The sequence below is a fragment of the Talpa europaea genome (genome assembly GCF_964194135.1).
Source record: "Talpa europaea genome assembly, chromosome: 5".
Lineage (NCBI taxonomy): Eukaryota > Metazoa > Chordata > Mammalia > Eulipotyphla > Talpidae > Talpa > Talpa europaea.
In genome coordinates, this window is record NC_140071.1 from 79,081,088 (window position 1) to 79,098,946 (window position 17,859).

At 37.7% G+C, this 17,859-nt stretch overlaps 1 protein-coding gene across 1 annotated transcript in view; it reads left to right on the forward strand.

Annotated features, from left to right (window-relative positions):
- Positions 1 to 2,458: 2,458 nt before the first annotated feature.
- The window catches only part of STPG2 (sperm tail PG-rich repeat containing 2), a gene marked incomplete at both ends in the record, with an annotated part of 288,689 nt that continues 273,288 nt past the window's right edge, over positions 2,459 to 17,859 (forward strand). The window contains one exon of the mRNA XM_084232956.1: positions 2,459 to 2,567. Within this exon, the coding sequence (XP_084089082.1) occupies positions 2,459 to 2,567 (109 nt within the window). The remainder of the gene's footprint in view (positions 2,568 to 17,859) is intronic.

Sequence of the window (17,859 nt, forward strand, 5' to 3'; positions counted from 1 at the left end):
TGCCAGATTTGGCTGGCCCCTTTGTTCCCTTCCTATCACTCCCCACAAGAAGGTACTTTAGGATTTTCACAACCTTCCTGGCCTCAGTGGCTCTGCTTTGGTCAAACCTTGTTTGGCTGGGCATTTGCCCATAAGGGGATAGGGAACTTTGGATTTCATTGGGAAACTATTATGCTTTCTTCTCTTCTCTCTCCAAGCATACTATTTCTTTTTGAAGTTCATTCACACTAAGTATGCTTTGTCTTTGTATGCATGGATGAGATGCACACAAATTAGAGCACACAAACAAGTGAAAAAAATATATAAATAAGTTTTGGGAAAGAAAGGCATAAATGTATTCAACAGATGGAAAACTCCTGTGAAGAGCTCTGCAATGAACCCTGTCTTTATCTATCAGTTATCACCCATCAGCAGATATCTCCAGCTGAAAGTTTCAAGCCTCCATTTCCCTGAAATGACATATAGGTAGATGACTACAAAATTTCCCATATATATATATATTTTAAATTTTCTTAAATTAATTGCTTTTCTTACACTTGAAATACCTGTCAGAGGTAATGTAAGATATGCAAGTTTGCCTTGACTGGAAATGAACATATACACCCCCCCCCCAAAAAAAAAAAAAAGATGTCCAAAACAACAATAAAAAAATGAATTTTTTGTTTCTGTCCTGTGCTTGTCTCCTTGTAACTCCTTTTCTGGGAGATAACCCCATAACCCATCTACCCCAATACTTTATAAATAAAACCCTCATTATATGTGGCAGGGAGGGGGTTAAAGAAGCAGTTAGGGGGATCCCTTTTCCATCAGTCTCTTCTTTTGTGTTAATCCTCATTTTGACTTCTGAGAATAATGTTTCCCCCTTTACACAGTGGAGCTTATTATTTATCAGACCACTTGGGCTAGGCTTTCTGGCCAGTCATCAACCCAATGAGAAAGCTTGATAAAGCCAACGAAATCTTTCCAAGAAAAGAGTAATTTAGGTCTTTGCAGATGGAAGAACAAGAAAAATATGAGACTCTACACTAGCACAACAGCAAGGGTGACCTAGACTTGAATTTGCTTTCTGGATTTACATTCTTGTTTGCATCATGAAAAGATCACTATTCAAATCTAGTTTTTGGTAGAAAGAGTTCTCCAAAGTAACACAACATTTGTTTTCTTATTTTATATTCCTCTTTTGTCACCCCATCAGGGACTTTCTTATGTCTTGGTATCCCCATAATCTAGCAGGGGAACCTTTGTCAGTGAGCATTTTTTTAAAATTTAAAATGAATTAATTTTTCAGGCAGCTTTTGAGTATACAAAATTATTTGCATAGAGGACATTTTTACATATATGCAGCAATTAAACCACAATAAATGACCTCCAGAATTGAGCATCAAATTCCCTTCTATTAAAATAAATTTGTAGAAGGATCAATTTAAAGCATCGCTGTTCACTTTAGGCAAAGGCATGTGAAGGCAAGGTTTACCTTTAAGATGATTTGAATCTGGGAAGGATTCTTGGTGGGGGAAACATAAAATCAGCAGCCTGAAAAACTTTGAGGTTGATTGTAATACAGACTCAAGACCTTTGCAGAAGTTGGGATCCTTTTGACTAAGATTAAGAGATCCATTGGTCTAGTGAGAGGACCGGGCTTTCTCAGTGCCTTTGCTATGAACAGTAATGACTCACAGTGTTGTTGCCGTGTATTTAATAACAGATGCACCTTTCAGTAGCCAGCACTTGCATTATTTCCATGTGTGCTCCCCTCGTTCCCTTTTTATTATCAACAGCACCACCGGGGCTTCTCTTAAAACATTTTGGATTAGTCATGGGATATAGTCAGAAGTGCTTTTCTTCTGTGTATGGCAGTGCAGTTGTTGTATGTAGGAGGAGAGGAATCTAGGCTTCTCTTTTCCTTCCTTTCAGTTACATTTGCTCCCTAATTTCTTCTAATATGCTTTCTACAGCTTTTCTGAGTCCCTAAAACAGTTCGCTTTAAAGCTATAGTTCACGGAAAAAGAGCTCTAGAGCTAGGCCTAGACTTGCTTAGCACGGGAGCGCTGGCTCGGAGACTGGGGAAGGTTACCTCTGGTACACCAGCCCGGAGGGTTTGGCTGGGAGCACACTTCCACCTATCTCCGGAGACTTCCGGAGCGCAGCCAGCACCGGAAGCACAGTGGCAGGCGTCTCCTCCTTATAGTGTCGTTGGTGAGGGGAGATCTTGTGCTTCTGCTGTCGAAGTGATGATTGTTTGAAATAGTTTACTTCTGCTGGCACTCTCTCACTTTACCAAGAGGGTAGAAATCGACCTGGGGGTAAACTGACACCAATGAACGGGTTGGGAGATAGCTCTTATGCTGGCGTTCTGCCGGGGTCTCCTCATACTGTTGTCTGCTTCCTTCTGCTCCACACCTACGCTACCAGCATTGTTTTAAATCCCTTTTAAACCTGCCCCACCACAGTTCCCATTATGTATGATCGGGCTCCTCGCCTGCTGAGATTGGCAGAAGGTGGTAGCACAGACGAGCATGTGGGTCCTGGATCTTACCAGGTTCCTTTCCTGAAGAAGCAAGCAACAGGTAAGATGTAGGGAAAAGCAATCCTGTGATAGGCACCTCACCGTCAGTCTGTTCCTCCTCTGTGTGCATGTGGGGTAAGCATAACACCAACTTCCGTCTTAATACCACTTCATAAGTAGAACCATGTATGAAGTAGGCAGAGAAAACACTTACTTTACAGATAATCTGTTATGAATAATTTGTCCCATTTCACTAAGGTCAGTAAGCATATGACTGGGCCTTTGGTTCTACAATGGTTGTCAACACCATACTTTCATTTGTGCAGATTTAATCTAGGATTTTGATTCCCTGGCTCTGCTGACTTGGCACTGTGTTCTCAAACATTGTGAACTTCTTACCAACTACTCTTTGTTGTCTTGTCTGACTTACTTAGCTTTCCTACTTTTAACCTAGTCCTTCTTAGGTAGATGTTTCCAGGCTGGCCATAGCCATGTTCTCTTTGAACACAATGAGATTCCTTTATCTCACATTCTGTAAAGACAAGCTATACTTTTACGAGAGGGCAGAGGAATGGATAATTAAAATTATTGTCTCTCATTTGTTTGCAATTAGTGACTTAAGTGTTAGTAACTACTTCCAAGTTGTTTTCTAATCTCATGATTTTGCAGAGCTTAATACCCACCAAATTATATTTTTCTCCTCATTACCTTGCATTTACCCTATTTCTGCATATGCATGCATTTTAAAAATAATACCAAGATCCATGGCTCTGACTGACCAGATTGCAGTGTTATGTTGATTTAGATTCCTTTGGTAGAATACAATTTTGTCATTTCTCATAGCTTTAATTTAATCTTGAATGTTACAGCTTTTCAACATCTAATATTGATACTAATGTTCTTGTAGCTTATATGTCATTTTGTAGAGTTGAATTGTTTTAAATATTAATTCTCTAATAACTTATTATAATAATAACTTGTTAAAACCACCCAAACTGATTATATCTAATGATACTTTTTAATCCTTATTTTATTTTATTTATTTTTTTTTAAAGATTTATTTATTTATTAATACAAGCACTGGGTACAGTCAGAAGCACGGGAGGGTGAGAGAATTCACCAGAGCCAGAGAGGGGAGCAGAGCAGGCAGAAGGACCGAAGTACACTGCTGAGGGGAGCAGCGGGCGGCAGGAGAGGTCTGCGCGCCATGTGGGACCCTCCTCTGGTGGCCGGGGAGCAGCTGGGGATCGAACCAGCGCTGCAGAGGCCGCGGGCAGCTTCGCAACCCAGCGCTCAACCGCTGCGCCACCAGGGAGGCCCTTAATCCTTATTTTATTTTCACACAACTCACCACTGTCTTTTAAGAAATAGTCCTTGCCCTGGTATCACTTATTTCCTGGTCTTTCTCCAGTGATTGTCTGGAAACAGACCTAATAAGCATTTGTTCAGTCATGAATCAGGGAATCATTTTTCCCTCTCTAATTTTTACTAGTCTGAACCGGTCATATCACTAGCACTCAGAAATCCAAACTCTGAATTAAGTGATTGTTTCCATAAAGGAAGCATTTTATTAGTGAGTGGCACCATGGCTGGAAGACAATAGAGTCAGTACTTAAAAATAGCTATCTCACTGAGGGCAAGTGTAGGAAGATTATGTGAGAACAAAGGAATGTGGGGCATGCAAAGGAAAGAAGTTTTTCTTCATTCTTAGGTGTGGGTGGGCAAGCACAATCACAAGACTATTGATGATATTTCTGTATTTGTTGCTCTCTTTCATGTTATCAATTTCAAATGACTCACGTGTTTTTCATGTGATGTTAATAGCATCCTCAGAAGGAACAGATTTATTTTGATAAGCATTGAGTAACCCATTATCAGGACCTTGTAGACTGTCGTACAATGGCTTTTCCAGAAGGGGTCATGTCATTATTCTTGGTTCAGGCACCACCAGACAGCCAATCCTTCATAGTCTTCTTGAAATGTTTTTGTTTTTCTGAACGGCTTTTTTTTTTTTTATAATAAATTTTATTGTTATATTCCCCATACAATTGCAGCCCCCCCATTCTGACCCCAATCCCTCCCCTCCCGCCCCCGCCCCCCTAAAAGTGTCTCTGGTTCATAGTTTTTTGTTGATTTTGATTTTCACTTTCTTATAGTTATTCATTTTCCTGGTCCCTTATTTAAGTTTTCTAGATTCCTGCTATGAGTGAGACCATCCGGTATTTTTCTTTTTCTTTTTGGCTTATTTCGCTGAGCATGATCCCTTCCAGCGCCATCCATGTTGCTGCAAATTGCATGTGTTTATCTTTTTTGAATGCTGAGTAATATTCCATGGTGTATATGTACCACATCTTGATCCAGTCATCTATTTTTGGGCATTTGGGTTGTTTCCAAAGCTTAGCTATTGTAAACAGTGCTGCTATAAACATAGGGGTGCAGGTGTTCTTTGGAATTGATGTTTCTGTGTCCTTTGGGTAAATACCTAGGAGTGGATTTGCTGGATCATATAGAAGCTCTATGTTTAGTAGGTCCAGAAATCTCCACACAGCTTTCCACAGTGGTTGGACCAGTTTGCACTCCCACCAACAGTGCAGAAGAGTTCCTTTTTCTCCACACCCTCGCCAGCATTTGTTGTTCTAGTTTTTTTAATATGTGCCATTCTCACTGGTGTAAGATGGTATCTCATGGTAGTTTTGATTTGCATTTCCCTGATGGCAAGTGATGTTGAACATTTTTTCATATGCCTGTTGGCCATTTGCATTTCCTCTTCAGAGAAGTTTCTTTTTAGCTCTTCTGCCCATTTTTTGACTGGATTCTTTTCTTTGTTGTTGTTGAGTCTCATCAGCTCTTTGCAGATTTTTGTGATCAGTCCTTTATCATTAGTGTTGGGTGCAAAAATGTTCTCCCAGTCGGTGGGGTTTCTCTTTGTTTTTGTTATTGTCTCTTTTGCTGTGCAGAAGCTCTTTAATTTGATGTAGTCCCAGCTGTTTATCTTTGCCTTCACTATCACTGCTTTGGGTGATGTGTCTGTAAAGATGTCTTTGATGTGCAAATCACGTAGTGTTTCGCCTATATTTCCTTCTATATATTTTATGGTTTCAGGTCTTATGTCTAGTTCTTTAATCCATTTTGAGTTGATTTTTGTGTATGGTGTGAGGTAGTGGTCAAGCTTCATTCTTTTGCATGTAGCGACCCAGTTTTCCCAGCACCATTTATTGAACAAACTTTCTTTGCTCCAAAGCATAGTCTTTGTTCCTTTGTCAAAGATTAGTTGACCATAAATCTGTGGGTTTATTTCTGGATTTTCTATTCGATTCCATTGGTCTGTTCTTGTTCCAATACCATGCAGTTTTGATGATTATGGCTTTGTAGTATAGTTTGAAGTCTGGGAGTGTGATGCCTCCATTCCCTTCTTTTTTTTTTCAGGAGAGCTTTGGCTATTCGGGGTTTTTTGTGATTCCATATGAATTTCATCAATAGTTGTTCTATTTCTTTGAAGAATGACATTGAAATTTTGATTGGAATAGCATTGAATCTGTATATTGCTTTTGGAAGGATGGCCATTTTAATAATGTTTATTCTTCCAATCCACGAGCAGGGGATGTCTCTCCATTTCTTTGTGTCTTCTTATTCTGAACGGCTTTTAAATATTTATATACTTAGTTTACATTTTTTGCTTGATGCTTTTCTCTTGAGTACTTTCTCATTCTGTCCATTCTGTACTACTTTCCTAGTATTTTGAATCTGTTGACACCCAGAAGAAAATCTTTAGAGAGAGATATGATTTATGGCTCTAAGATTAGCTCTCCTGATCTATGGCATTCGGCATTGTCAATTAGGTTTTTTGACATTGCTATCTGGGTAGTCTCTGGCATCTGAAGTGCAGTGAGTGTGCAGAAGTGTACACAGTTATTTCACTTGTATAGTGTATGATGTAGCAAGAGCTGCTGTTGAGACTTTATATATTGCTTATGTGTTACTTTGAACTACATAAGAGGAGAGGTCCTTAGGGTCTTAGATTTTCAAAAGAAAGATGCATATAATCTTTATTTCCAACCTTTCTTTCTTTCAGTTGCCACTATACTATTAAAATAGCCTGGTTGGTTAATCATCTGATGTATTGTACTCTCAGGATATTCTATATGCCTTAATTTGCAAACGTTGTTGCTTAGCTTTTTGCCATTTGAATGGGGTGCTTATTTTATGGCCAATATTTGCATCTTAGGGTACAGGACTGAGCTGCTCTGATTTTGAGTAGGAGAGGTAATGAATATTTCCATTCTAGATTAGTGAAGACTGTTTTTGATTTTCTAACATATCTGAGAAGCAAGTTTATCTTATTTCATTAAAACAAATTTTCCTCAGTGACAACCAGCCTAGTTTAATATGAAAATAAAAAAACAAATCTTTTAATAATTTGAGTTACTGTTATTATTATGCTAAGGAGTATTTCATTGCGTTATGTGCTTGATTCATGTAGTAAATGGCATCCTGCATTACCTGTCTATAAATGGTCTATATTGGTTCTCTATTAGTTATCTAAATTGGGTGACAATGAGTTCTAAATGTATTCTTTCACAGATTCTGTCTCCAGTAGGGCAGCAGTTAGCTTTATCTGCCACAGAAACATGTACTGTCCATGCTCTTGTATTAATGCCTGTGTACTTATAATGACAATAATGATTTCAGGTGGTTAGCCAGTCAGAATTTAGGGGAGCCACATCAGGGAATACAATCTATCTTTACTTAAGTTTAAATAAGCAGTATGTATGTGATGACTTTCTATGTTGATGTCTGTGGAGATGGGTAACTGTTTCTAAGGACTAGTTATTGATTTTATGTGAAGAGAGCACTTTTCTTTTGTGTGTGTATGTGTCAGTAGATATGGATGTAAAACGTGCTCTTGAATTATGTGCAACCTACATTGTGTCTCAGAATGAACTGATTTTTATTGCTGCATTTCAATTTGCTTTATCTTCTTTTATTGGCAGTGCAAACATAATATATACCAATATGAACTTACTCATTTCTTCCTCTCTGATATTCTTAATTTCTTCTTTCTATTTGACAGTTTGATTTATCATATAACTTCTCATGTCTCAAGTTAAGCTTTAAAAATAGTAATTTTTTTGAGGTGATGCTGGTTTATATCATTGTTGGTGCTTTGGGAATACAGGCGTCTCCCACTTTAGGTAATTGCCATAGTGCACCCACCACCAAAACACCCATGATCCACTGTCAGTCACTTGTGCTCCCTACACACATGTTCTCACCATTCCTCCTCCCCTGCCCCCTCTTCTTTCCTCAGCTCTATAGTCAGTTTTCTAGGATTAGTTTCTAAGTTTGGACTTATCTGTTCCTTTGTTTAGTTTCTTTTTAAGTTCTACTTACACAGTTCCACTTATAAATGACACCACCTGGTATTTATGTTTTTCCTTCTGACTTACTTTGCTTAGCATAATCCCTTCCAGCTCCATACATGTTACCAAGAATGACCAGTTTGTCATTTTTGATTTCTGAGAAGTATTCCATCGTATTTAAATACCACATCTTCTAGCTATACTAATCCATTTTGTGGCATTTAGGTTGTTTCATATTTTGGCTACTGTAACAGTGCTGCTATGAACATGGGAGTGCAAGGTCACTTAGAATTAGTGTTTTTGAGTTCTTTGGTTATATAACTACAAGTAGGATTCCTGGGTCATATAGGAGATACATATTTAATCTTTTGAGAACCCTCCATACTGTTTCCCACAAGGGTTGAGCCAGTGTAGTTTCCCATCAACAGTATAAGAAGGATCTTTTTTCTCCATATCCGCACAGCATATATTGAATCTGGTCTTTTAGATATGGGTCATTTTTACAGAAGTGTGGTGGTATCTCATTGTGGTTTTGGTGTGCATTTCCTTAACAGTAAGTGATGTTGGGCCTCCCTTGGTGGCGCAGGTGGTTGAGCGCCACGCTGTGAAGCTGTCCATAGCCTCTGCAGTGCAGGTTCAATCCTGGCCAGCCTGCGAAGGTCCCACATGGCGCAGCCGACCTCTCCTGTCTCGCCTGCTGCTCCCCTCAGCAATGTATTTCATCGGTCTGCCTCTTCTGTTCCTTGCTCTGTCTCTGGTGAATCCTCTCACCATTCCATGCAATCTGGCATACCCCAGTTCTTGTATAAATAAATAAATAAATCTTAAAAAAAAATAAGTGATGTTGACTATTTTTGGCATGCTTTTTGAGCATCTGGTTGTCTCCTTGAAGATGTGTGTATTAAGTGCTTATGCTCATGTTTTGATTGGGTTATTTGTTTTATTTATATTGAATTATGTGAGTTGATCCCCTTGGTTTGTGTCATAGCTTTGGGAGAGGATTTTCACCATTGAGAATGATGATAGCTGTGTGTTTGTTATATACACCTTTTATTATTTTAAGATATGTTTCATTTATTTTAGTGTTTTCATCACGAAAGGATGCTGGATCTTATCAAATGTTTTTTTTTTTTTAAAGATTTATTTATTTATTTGTACAAGCACTGGGTACAGTTAGAAGCGCGGGAGGGTGAGAGAATTCACCAGAGCCAGAGCGGGGAGCAGAACAGGCAGAATCATGAAATACACTGCTGAGGGGAGCAGCGGGCGGCAGGAGAGGTCTGCGCACCATGTGGGACCCTCGCTGGTGGCCAGAGATCGAACCGGTGCTGCAGAGGCTGCGGGCAGCTTTGCAGCCCAGCGCTCAAAGGCTGTGCCACCAGGGGAGGCCCTCAAATGGTTTCTAAGCATTTTTTGATATGCTCATATGCTTTTGATTTTTCTCTTTGTTGATGTGTGAATTATGTAGATTGATTTTCACATGTTGAACCATTCTTGGGTTCCTGGTATGAATCCCACTTCGGCATGATGTATAATCCTTATAATGCATTGTTGGATTTGGTTTGCTAAGATTTCACTGAGGATTTTGCATCTTGTTCATTAGGGGGGTTGCTGTATAGTTTTCTTTCTTTTACCTTTGCTGGCAGAGTCTCATGGGAGGTCATGAGGCCTCTGGTTACTCTGGCACCTTTCTCAGTATGGGTCCTGGTCTTACCAGTCTTGGCAGGCATTTTGGGTACCTCACGAGAGATTCTGAGGTCTCTGGCAGCTCTAAAACCTCCCTATGTCTAGGGACTCACTAGTCGGGATTGGTGCTAGTGAGGTCTGACAGGAGGTCTCAAGGTGGATGGCCACTCTGGTTTGTTCCCTAGTGTGGGTCCAAGATCTACTGGAATGGGGAAGGCACTGGCAGGGTCTTACATGGGTTTTGCTTTTTTGTCCAATTTGACAATTGAGGGTATTTAGAGCTTTTCATTAATTTAAATATCAATATTGTGTTTAAATTTCCTATTTTGCTATTTGATTTTATTTCAGCTGTTTTTTGTTTCTCCTGTCTTCTTTCCCTTCTATTGTTGAATGAATTGTTTTTTTAAAAAAAATGATTCTGTTTTTAAACTCCATTATTGACTTACTAGCTACATTTCTTTGTTTCATTTTTTTAGTGGTTAATATAAGGTTTACAATATACATTTCTGTCACAGTAATTTACCTTCAAATAACATTGTATCACTTCACATATATGACACTTTTAAGAATATACTTCCATTTCCCCCGTCTCAACCTTTGTACCACTGTGGCCATACATTTTACTTCTACATAAGCTGTGATGCCAAAATAAATTAAAATTATCTTTGCTTAAACAGACAGTTAAGATTGAGAAAAAATATTTTATTAACCCATTTAAATTTATTGTTAGCTCACTCAGTGTATTTCTCATTCCAGACATATCTTTCTTTTATCCCCTTATCATATTCAACTTTTGTCTGCCTTTAATACATACAAAAAATTTTTACAATAGCTACTCAAATGTTCTTGTGTTCTAATTCCATCTTTTTATGGAATGACACTTTCTGGAAGTTTGAATATTCACTATATAGCTTGGTTTATATATACATAAGTGTGTGCTTTAAGTGATATCTGTATCCTGATCTCCAGAAATACCTACTAGTCCCAAGAGTCCAGCAGACCCATTCCTAGAACAAATCCTAAAACAAATACTGGGTAAAAAATACAAAATTGTCAAGCAAGCCTTCCACAGAACAATACACCAGAGAAAGAAGGTCAGTCCCCAGAATACAACAACACTTCCAAGTAACAACATAACACTTACTTGGAAAAAATTTCACCTTGTCAGATGAAGAATTCAAAATTGCCATAATGCACAAAAATAAAAAAAAAATTGAAAAACAGATAAGAGTCATATAACAAGATGCAGAAAAGGAAAATAATGCTATGGGAAATATAATCAACAAACAAGACTGAGAATTGAACTTTAAGAAAATAAAGGAACTGCAGGATGTTAAAAGAACAATGGAGGAGTTAAACAATTTTAAGGAAAAGCCATAAAAATATAATAGACAATATTGAAGAATGAATCAGTAATTTTGAAGACACAGATACAAAGATACAAGGAAGAAAAAGAAAGGCAAAGGAAAAAGAATGAAGAAACATTGAGAATTATCTGACTCCATGAAAAGAAGTATAAGGAGTGAGAGAGGAGACCTGAAATGTTGTTCAAGGAAGTAATTGAAAAAAAAATCCCAAACTTGAAGTATGAGATGAATATAGACAAATTAGAGGCTCGAAGGACAACAGCCTATTAAAATGAAAGGAAAGGGACTCCCTGATGGTGTAGGGGTTAAAGACAGTGCTTTCAGGCTGTCCCAGCCACTGCAGCATGAGAGTTTGATCCCCTACTGGCCAGGAGCAGCCCACATGGTGCAGCAGACCTCTCCTGCCTCACCTGCTGCTCCTTTCAGCAGTGTGTTTCAGTAGATCTGCCTGTTCCTCTCCCTACTCTGTCTGGTGGGTCCTCTCACCTCCCACACCTGGCTTACACCCCAGTTCTTGTATGCATAAATAAATAAATCTTTAAAAAGAATAAAAGAAAAGGAAAACTGCAGCAAGATACATAGTAGTAATGTTTCCAAGAATCCAAGAAAAAAGAAAAAAATACTGAGGGACAAAAGAGATCACCTATAAAAGAATATGGAATAGGGTAACATCAGACTGCTCTGAAGCAACACTATGGGCAAAAAAAGAATGGAGTGAATATTAAAAAAACTCCAAGAGAAAAAATAAAAAAAAAGCCAATCAAGGATACTCTATCTTGCAAAGCTTTCCTTCCAATATGAGGGGATAGTAAGGGCTTTCTCAAGCAAAAGCTTTGGGAATACATGACAACTAACCCCCTCTACAGCTAATATTACAAGAAACCTTAGAATATGAACAGGGAAATAGAACTGAACGAGGAATTAAATAGAACTATAAAATTACGAACAAAATGTCAGTAACAGACTTCCACACATTCACACATTCACTCTACACATTAATTGACTAAACTCCCCAATAAAAAAACAAAGTTGTAGGTTGGATTTGGAAATAGAATCCAACCTTTTGCTGTCTCATGTAACATACTTTTGTTCCAGAGATAAACATAGACTGAAAGTAAAGGTTTGGAAAATAATTCTACAAGCAGATCGTGTCCAAGAGAATGACATAAAAGAAATCCAAATTGGGAAAAAAGTGAGTTATCATTATTTGCAGATGATAAAATATATGTAGAGAAAACCCTAAAAAAAATCAATGGAAAAACTTATCCAAACAATAAGTCTGTAAAGCAGCAAGTTACAAAGCCAATACACAGAATTCAGTAGCCTTCCTGTATGCAAACAATCAGTCAGAAGTAGAAAAAAAAATCAAGAAAATCATCCCATTTAAAACTGTACCAGAACATTTAAATAATGGAATAAATCTAACAAAGGAGGTTAAATTCCTATGTAAGGAAAACTATAAAACACTGCTACTTTTGCCACATCTACTGCAAGAATGAAGACCATTCTCATCAATCAGACTGTTGATATTCCAGAAAATGTCAACATCTCCCTGAAGGAGAGATGTTGTGAAGGGCCCCAGAGGCACTGTTATTGTGAAGGGCCCCAGAGGCACCCTTCTTGGAAAGTAAAAGAAGTGGCTGTAGGTTGACAATTGGTGGGGAAATAGAAAGGACCTGGCTACTGTTCACACTATCTGTGACATGATCAAGGGTGTTACTTGGGCTCTCCTTAAAAGATGAGGTCTGTGTGTGCTCACTTTCCTATCAACATTGTTATTCAGGAGAATTGGGTCTCTTTTTGAAATCTGAAATTTCTTGGTGAGAAATACATTCGCAGGGTTTGGAAGAGACAAGGCATTGCGTGTTCAGTGTCTCATGCCCAGAAAGATGAGTTAACTCTTGAAGCAAACGACATTGAACTTGTATCAAATTCAGCTGCTTTGATTCAGCAAGTCACCACAGTTAAAAACAAATGTATTAGGAAATTGTTGGATAGTATCTATGTTTCTGAAAAAGGAATAGTTCAGCAGCCTGATGAATAAGATTTAAATTGTCTAGCTGCAGAACAGCAAGATACTGGATGATTTCTTAGAACTATTTGTGATACAAATTTAAAATGCAATAATAACAGTCATCATTGACTTGTGGCTTTTTGTTTTTTAAAGGTGATTAGTATTTCAAACTTTTCAGGAAATAAACAGTTGAAAAGTCAGTTCTAGTATGCTAAGAAAAGTAACAAGACACAGTTTTACCTAAGGACTTTACAGAGAAAAGGCTTGAATCTGATTTCCAAAGGAATATCAAGGGGAATATAATAACAGGCAAGGGGAATTAGTAACAATGTCAGATGACTTGAAGGTGTTCATTGGATATAGAATTTTGGGAAGGTCTGTAATTTTGTAGAGAAATAATTTGAATGTTGTGAGGCAAGTATGCTTCCTTCGCTTCTCTATAACAGTAACTTTCTGTGAAAAGGCAACTGAGAAATAGAATAGAGTTATGGTAAGAGTTGGAATCTTGAGTTCATGATAAAGATGGTTTCAGTGCTACAGGATCCTCTCAATCTTAAACTTTGACTGACTTGCTTTAGCCATTTTTTCCAATATCCTAGTCCCCCATAATTTTAAATGAAGCAAGAAAAAAATAAAGAGATAACAATCACTTGGAACATGTATGTTTTAGTGCGACCTTAGGCCAAATAAATCTTTGGTTTGGTAATGGTTAAATATTTGTTATGTAAATTAAACACTTCTGGTGTTTAACAAAAATATTGCTAAAAAAAAATAGAAGACACAAAGAAATGGAAAGTCATTCCCTGCTCATGCACTGGAAGAATCATCATGATCAAAATGGCCATCTTACACAAAGTGATTTACAGATTCATTGCAATTCCAATAAAAATCTCAACGACATTCTCAAGGAAATGTAACAAATACTGGTGAAATTCCTAAAGAATCACAAAAAACCTGAATAGACAAAACCTTCTTGACTCAAAATGGGAAGAATGGAGGTATTACTCTCACAGACTTTGAACTATACATAATATTAAAAACACAGTGTGGTACGGAACAAAAACAGACATACAGACCAATGAAATCAAATCAAAAGCCCAGGAATAAAGTCAAATAAAGTAGTAATAGATTACTTGTAGTCAAGTAATCTATGACAAAGGAACAAAAATAAAGTGCAGGGCCTCCCCGGTGGCGCAGCGGTTGAGCGCTGGGTTGCCAAGCTGTCCACAGCCTCTGCAGTGCCAGTTCGATCCCCAGCCGCCGGGCGAGGGTCCCACATGGCACGCAGACCTCTCCTGCCACCCGCTGCTCCCCTCAGCAGTGTACTTCGTCAGTCTGTCTGCTCTGCTCTCCCCTCTGGCTCTGGTGAATTCTCTCACCCTCCCGCGCTTCTGACTGTACCTAGTGCTTGTATAAATAAAAAATAGAAAAGTAAAAAGGAAAGTCTCTTTAATAAATGGTGCTGGGAAAACTGTAATGCCATGATGCACAGGAAGGAAACTAGACTAGTATATTGCACCATGCACAAAAATCAACTCAAAATGAAAAAAGTAATTGAACATAATATCTTTGAGGCCTCATTTCCAGAAGCTAGGAAAAGAAAAATAAACAGCTGGGACTAACATCAAACTAAAAAGCTTCTGTATAGCAAACATTGCAACAAAAAGATGCAGAGATATCCTACTGAGTGGGAGAAAATTTTTGCATACCATACATTGGATAAAGGTACTGATATCAAAGAACTTACACAACTCAATAACAAAGCAAACAACTCAATCAACAAATGGGCAGAGGAATTAAAAAGACACTTCTCCAAAGAAGAAATGCAAATGGCCAACAGGCATATGAAAAAATGTTCAACCTCTCTTATTACCAGGGAAATGCAAATCGAAACCACAATGAGATACCACCTCTCACATGTGATAATAACCTTTATTTTAAAAACCTAGAAGTGACAATTCTTGATGAGGATGTGGTGAGAAAGGAACACTCTCACACTGCTGGTGGAAATGCAAATTGGTCCATTCACTATGGAAAGCTGTGTGGAGGTTCCTCAAAACACTAAAAATGGACCTACCATATTACCCTGTGATTCTACTCGAAGGAATCTACCTAAAGAACACGAAAGAAAACCTGCACTCCTCTGTTTATGGCAGTACTATTTACAATAGCTGAGATTTTGAAACACCCCAAATGCCCCAAAGAAGAAGAATGGATCAAGAAATTGTGGTATATATACACAGTGGAATAATACTTGTGATCAAAAAAGATAAACTCATGCCATTTGCTGCAGCATGGGTGGAGCTGGAAAGTATTATGCCAAAGGAAATGAGTCAGGAGGAAAAAGATGAATAATGAATGGTTTCACTTATATGCAGAATGTAGACAACCCAAACAAAGTGTCTGCATAAAAAAAGACAAAAGTTGCAAGCTGACCATAAACCTCAGGCTTATAACAGGGGAGAGGGAGGTAGAGGGTCAAAATAGGGGAGGGACAAGTACAAGGGACTGTAATAATCACTAGTGCTATTGTGGTGGGATAACTACAGGTACCGCTTTGGGTGGGAGACATCAAATACTATCCAAAAATTAACAAAGATGTAAGAAAATAAATAAATAAAATGTTAAAAGAAGGGCATTATTAATTACTTGTTTTAAAATTACTTTGAATCATTTCCATCTAGTGCATTGTACAAATTTATATATATTGTTATTTATAATACATGATATTCTAAATGAAACAGTGATCTTTGGGAATGACAATATTTCATCAATTAAATATAACTGACATCTCAGTCCAATCAAATATCATTAGAAAAAAATTATTATTTTTAAATTATTTTTCCATTGTTTAGCATAACCAGTTCAGTAGTTTCCAAATGTATTTGATATAAGTAATGTTTAATTTTACATCAGAAATATTAAAATATAGCAACTTATAGCCAATAGTTTGGAGAAGTTTTTTTTGTGTACTGTAGTAATTTTGTTTTTTAAGTATATTTTTAATTAATGAAGAACCATCAGTATACCTTTGGTAGTATTTTGACAGTGTAGGATTTCTCCTCTCAGGTATGGCCATTTAGCTCTACCACCCCAGATCCTTGTGCTTCCTTCTTCCCCATCCATTCTTACCACTCAGTCCCTCAGTCTTCACCTCCCCTCTTAGATTACTCAGATCTGTGCTCAGTTTTCAAGGGTTGGCTTTAAAGTTTGTCTTAGTTTGACCCCTTTTTCTTTTCTCTATAGTTCACATAACAGTGGCACATCCTGTATTTATCTTTCTCCTTCTGGCTTAATACACTTAGAATAACTCCTTCCAGCTCTATCCATGTTGCTGCAGCTACAAATGGCATGGGTTTATCTTTTTTTATTGCTGAGTAGTATTCCATTGTGTATATATACCAAATCTTTTAATTTTTTTTTTTGTGTGTAGAAGACCTGAGGTGTAGGCCAGAGTGGCAGGGGGTGAAGGAATTCACCAGAGACAGACTGGGGAGCAGAATAGACAGATTCACTGAAATACACAGCTAAGGAGAATAGCGGGCCAGACAACAAAGGTCTGCTAAGCCAGATGTGGGTTAGTTCCCTGGCCAGGGATTGAAATCAGGTCATAGCAGTGAAAGCACTGAGACCAAATTTTCTTTACACTTACCTGGTTTTTGGTATTAAAGTTTTCTTTCATATCTTGGTTATTATAAAGAGCACAGCCACAAACATAGGAATGCAAGGTTCCTTTTGAATCAATGTTTTCTTTTTTTGTTTTGTTTTGTTTTGTTCTTTGAGTGGATACCTAGGAGTGGAATTGCTGGGTTGTATGGTAGATCCATTTTTTAGTCTTTTGAGTTATGTTCCCAGTGCATTACACGGGCATGGACCAGTCTACATTCCTCCCAACAGTATATGAGTGTTCTGTTTTCTTCACACATTCTCCAGTCCTTGTTTCTGTTTTTCATTATATGGGCCTTTATCACAGGCCCATTCTCACAGATGGTAATTTATTGTAGTTTTGACTTTCAGTTTCCTGATGACAAGTGAAGTTGAACATTTTCTCATATGCCTGTGGCCATTTTCACTTATTCTTGAGATAAGTGTCTATTTAGCTCTTGTGTCCATTGTTTTCACTGGATTGTTTAATTTGTTGAGTTGTGTGTGCTCTTTGTGGATATTTGCTATCAGCCCCTTATCAGATTTGTGGTAGGCAAACATATTCTCCCATTCAGTGTGGTGTCTATTCTTATTATATTTCTTTTGCTGTACCAGAAGCTTTATTTTGTTATAGTCCAAGCTCATTATGTTTTCCTTGCTTCCGTAGGCAAATCTTCAAAAGTGTTTCTGAGGTATTTGTCATGGAGTGTTTTGTCTGTGTTTTTTTTTCCTACACATTTTATGATTTTAGGTCTTACATGCAAATCTTTCATCCATTTTCAGTTAATTGTTTTGTGCATGATTTGAGGAAGTAGTCTAATTTCATTCTTTTGCACGTAGCAGTTCAGTATTCATAGCATCAGTGTTTATTCTTTGCTCCCTTGTGATTTTGTTTCTGAGCTCTTGATTCTATTTTATTGGTCTCTGTGTGTGTTTTGTTCCTGTACCATCCTGTTTCAATTATTATGCCTTTGTCTTATAGTTTGAAACCTGGAAGTATAATACTCCCAGCCTTCCCCTTTTCAGTTAGGAGAACTTTGGGTATTTGGAATCTTATGTGATTCCATGAATTTTAGGAATATATTTTTAATTCTTTGAGGAATGCCATTAAGATTTTTATTGGAATTCCAATGAATCTGTAAATTGCTTTGGGTATGGTGGCCATTTTTATAATGTTGATTCTTCCAATCCACAACTAGGGAATATCTTTCCATTTCTTTATGTGTCTATTTCTTTTAACAATGTTTTATAATTTCAATGTCTAGCTGCTTTACCTCCATT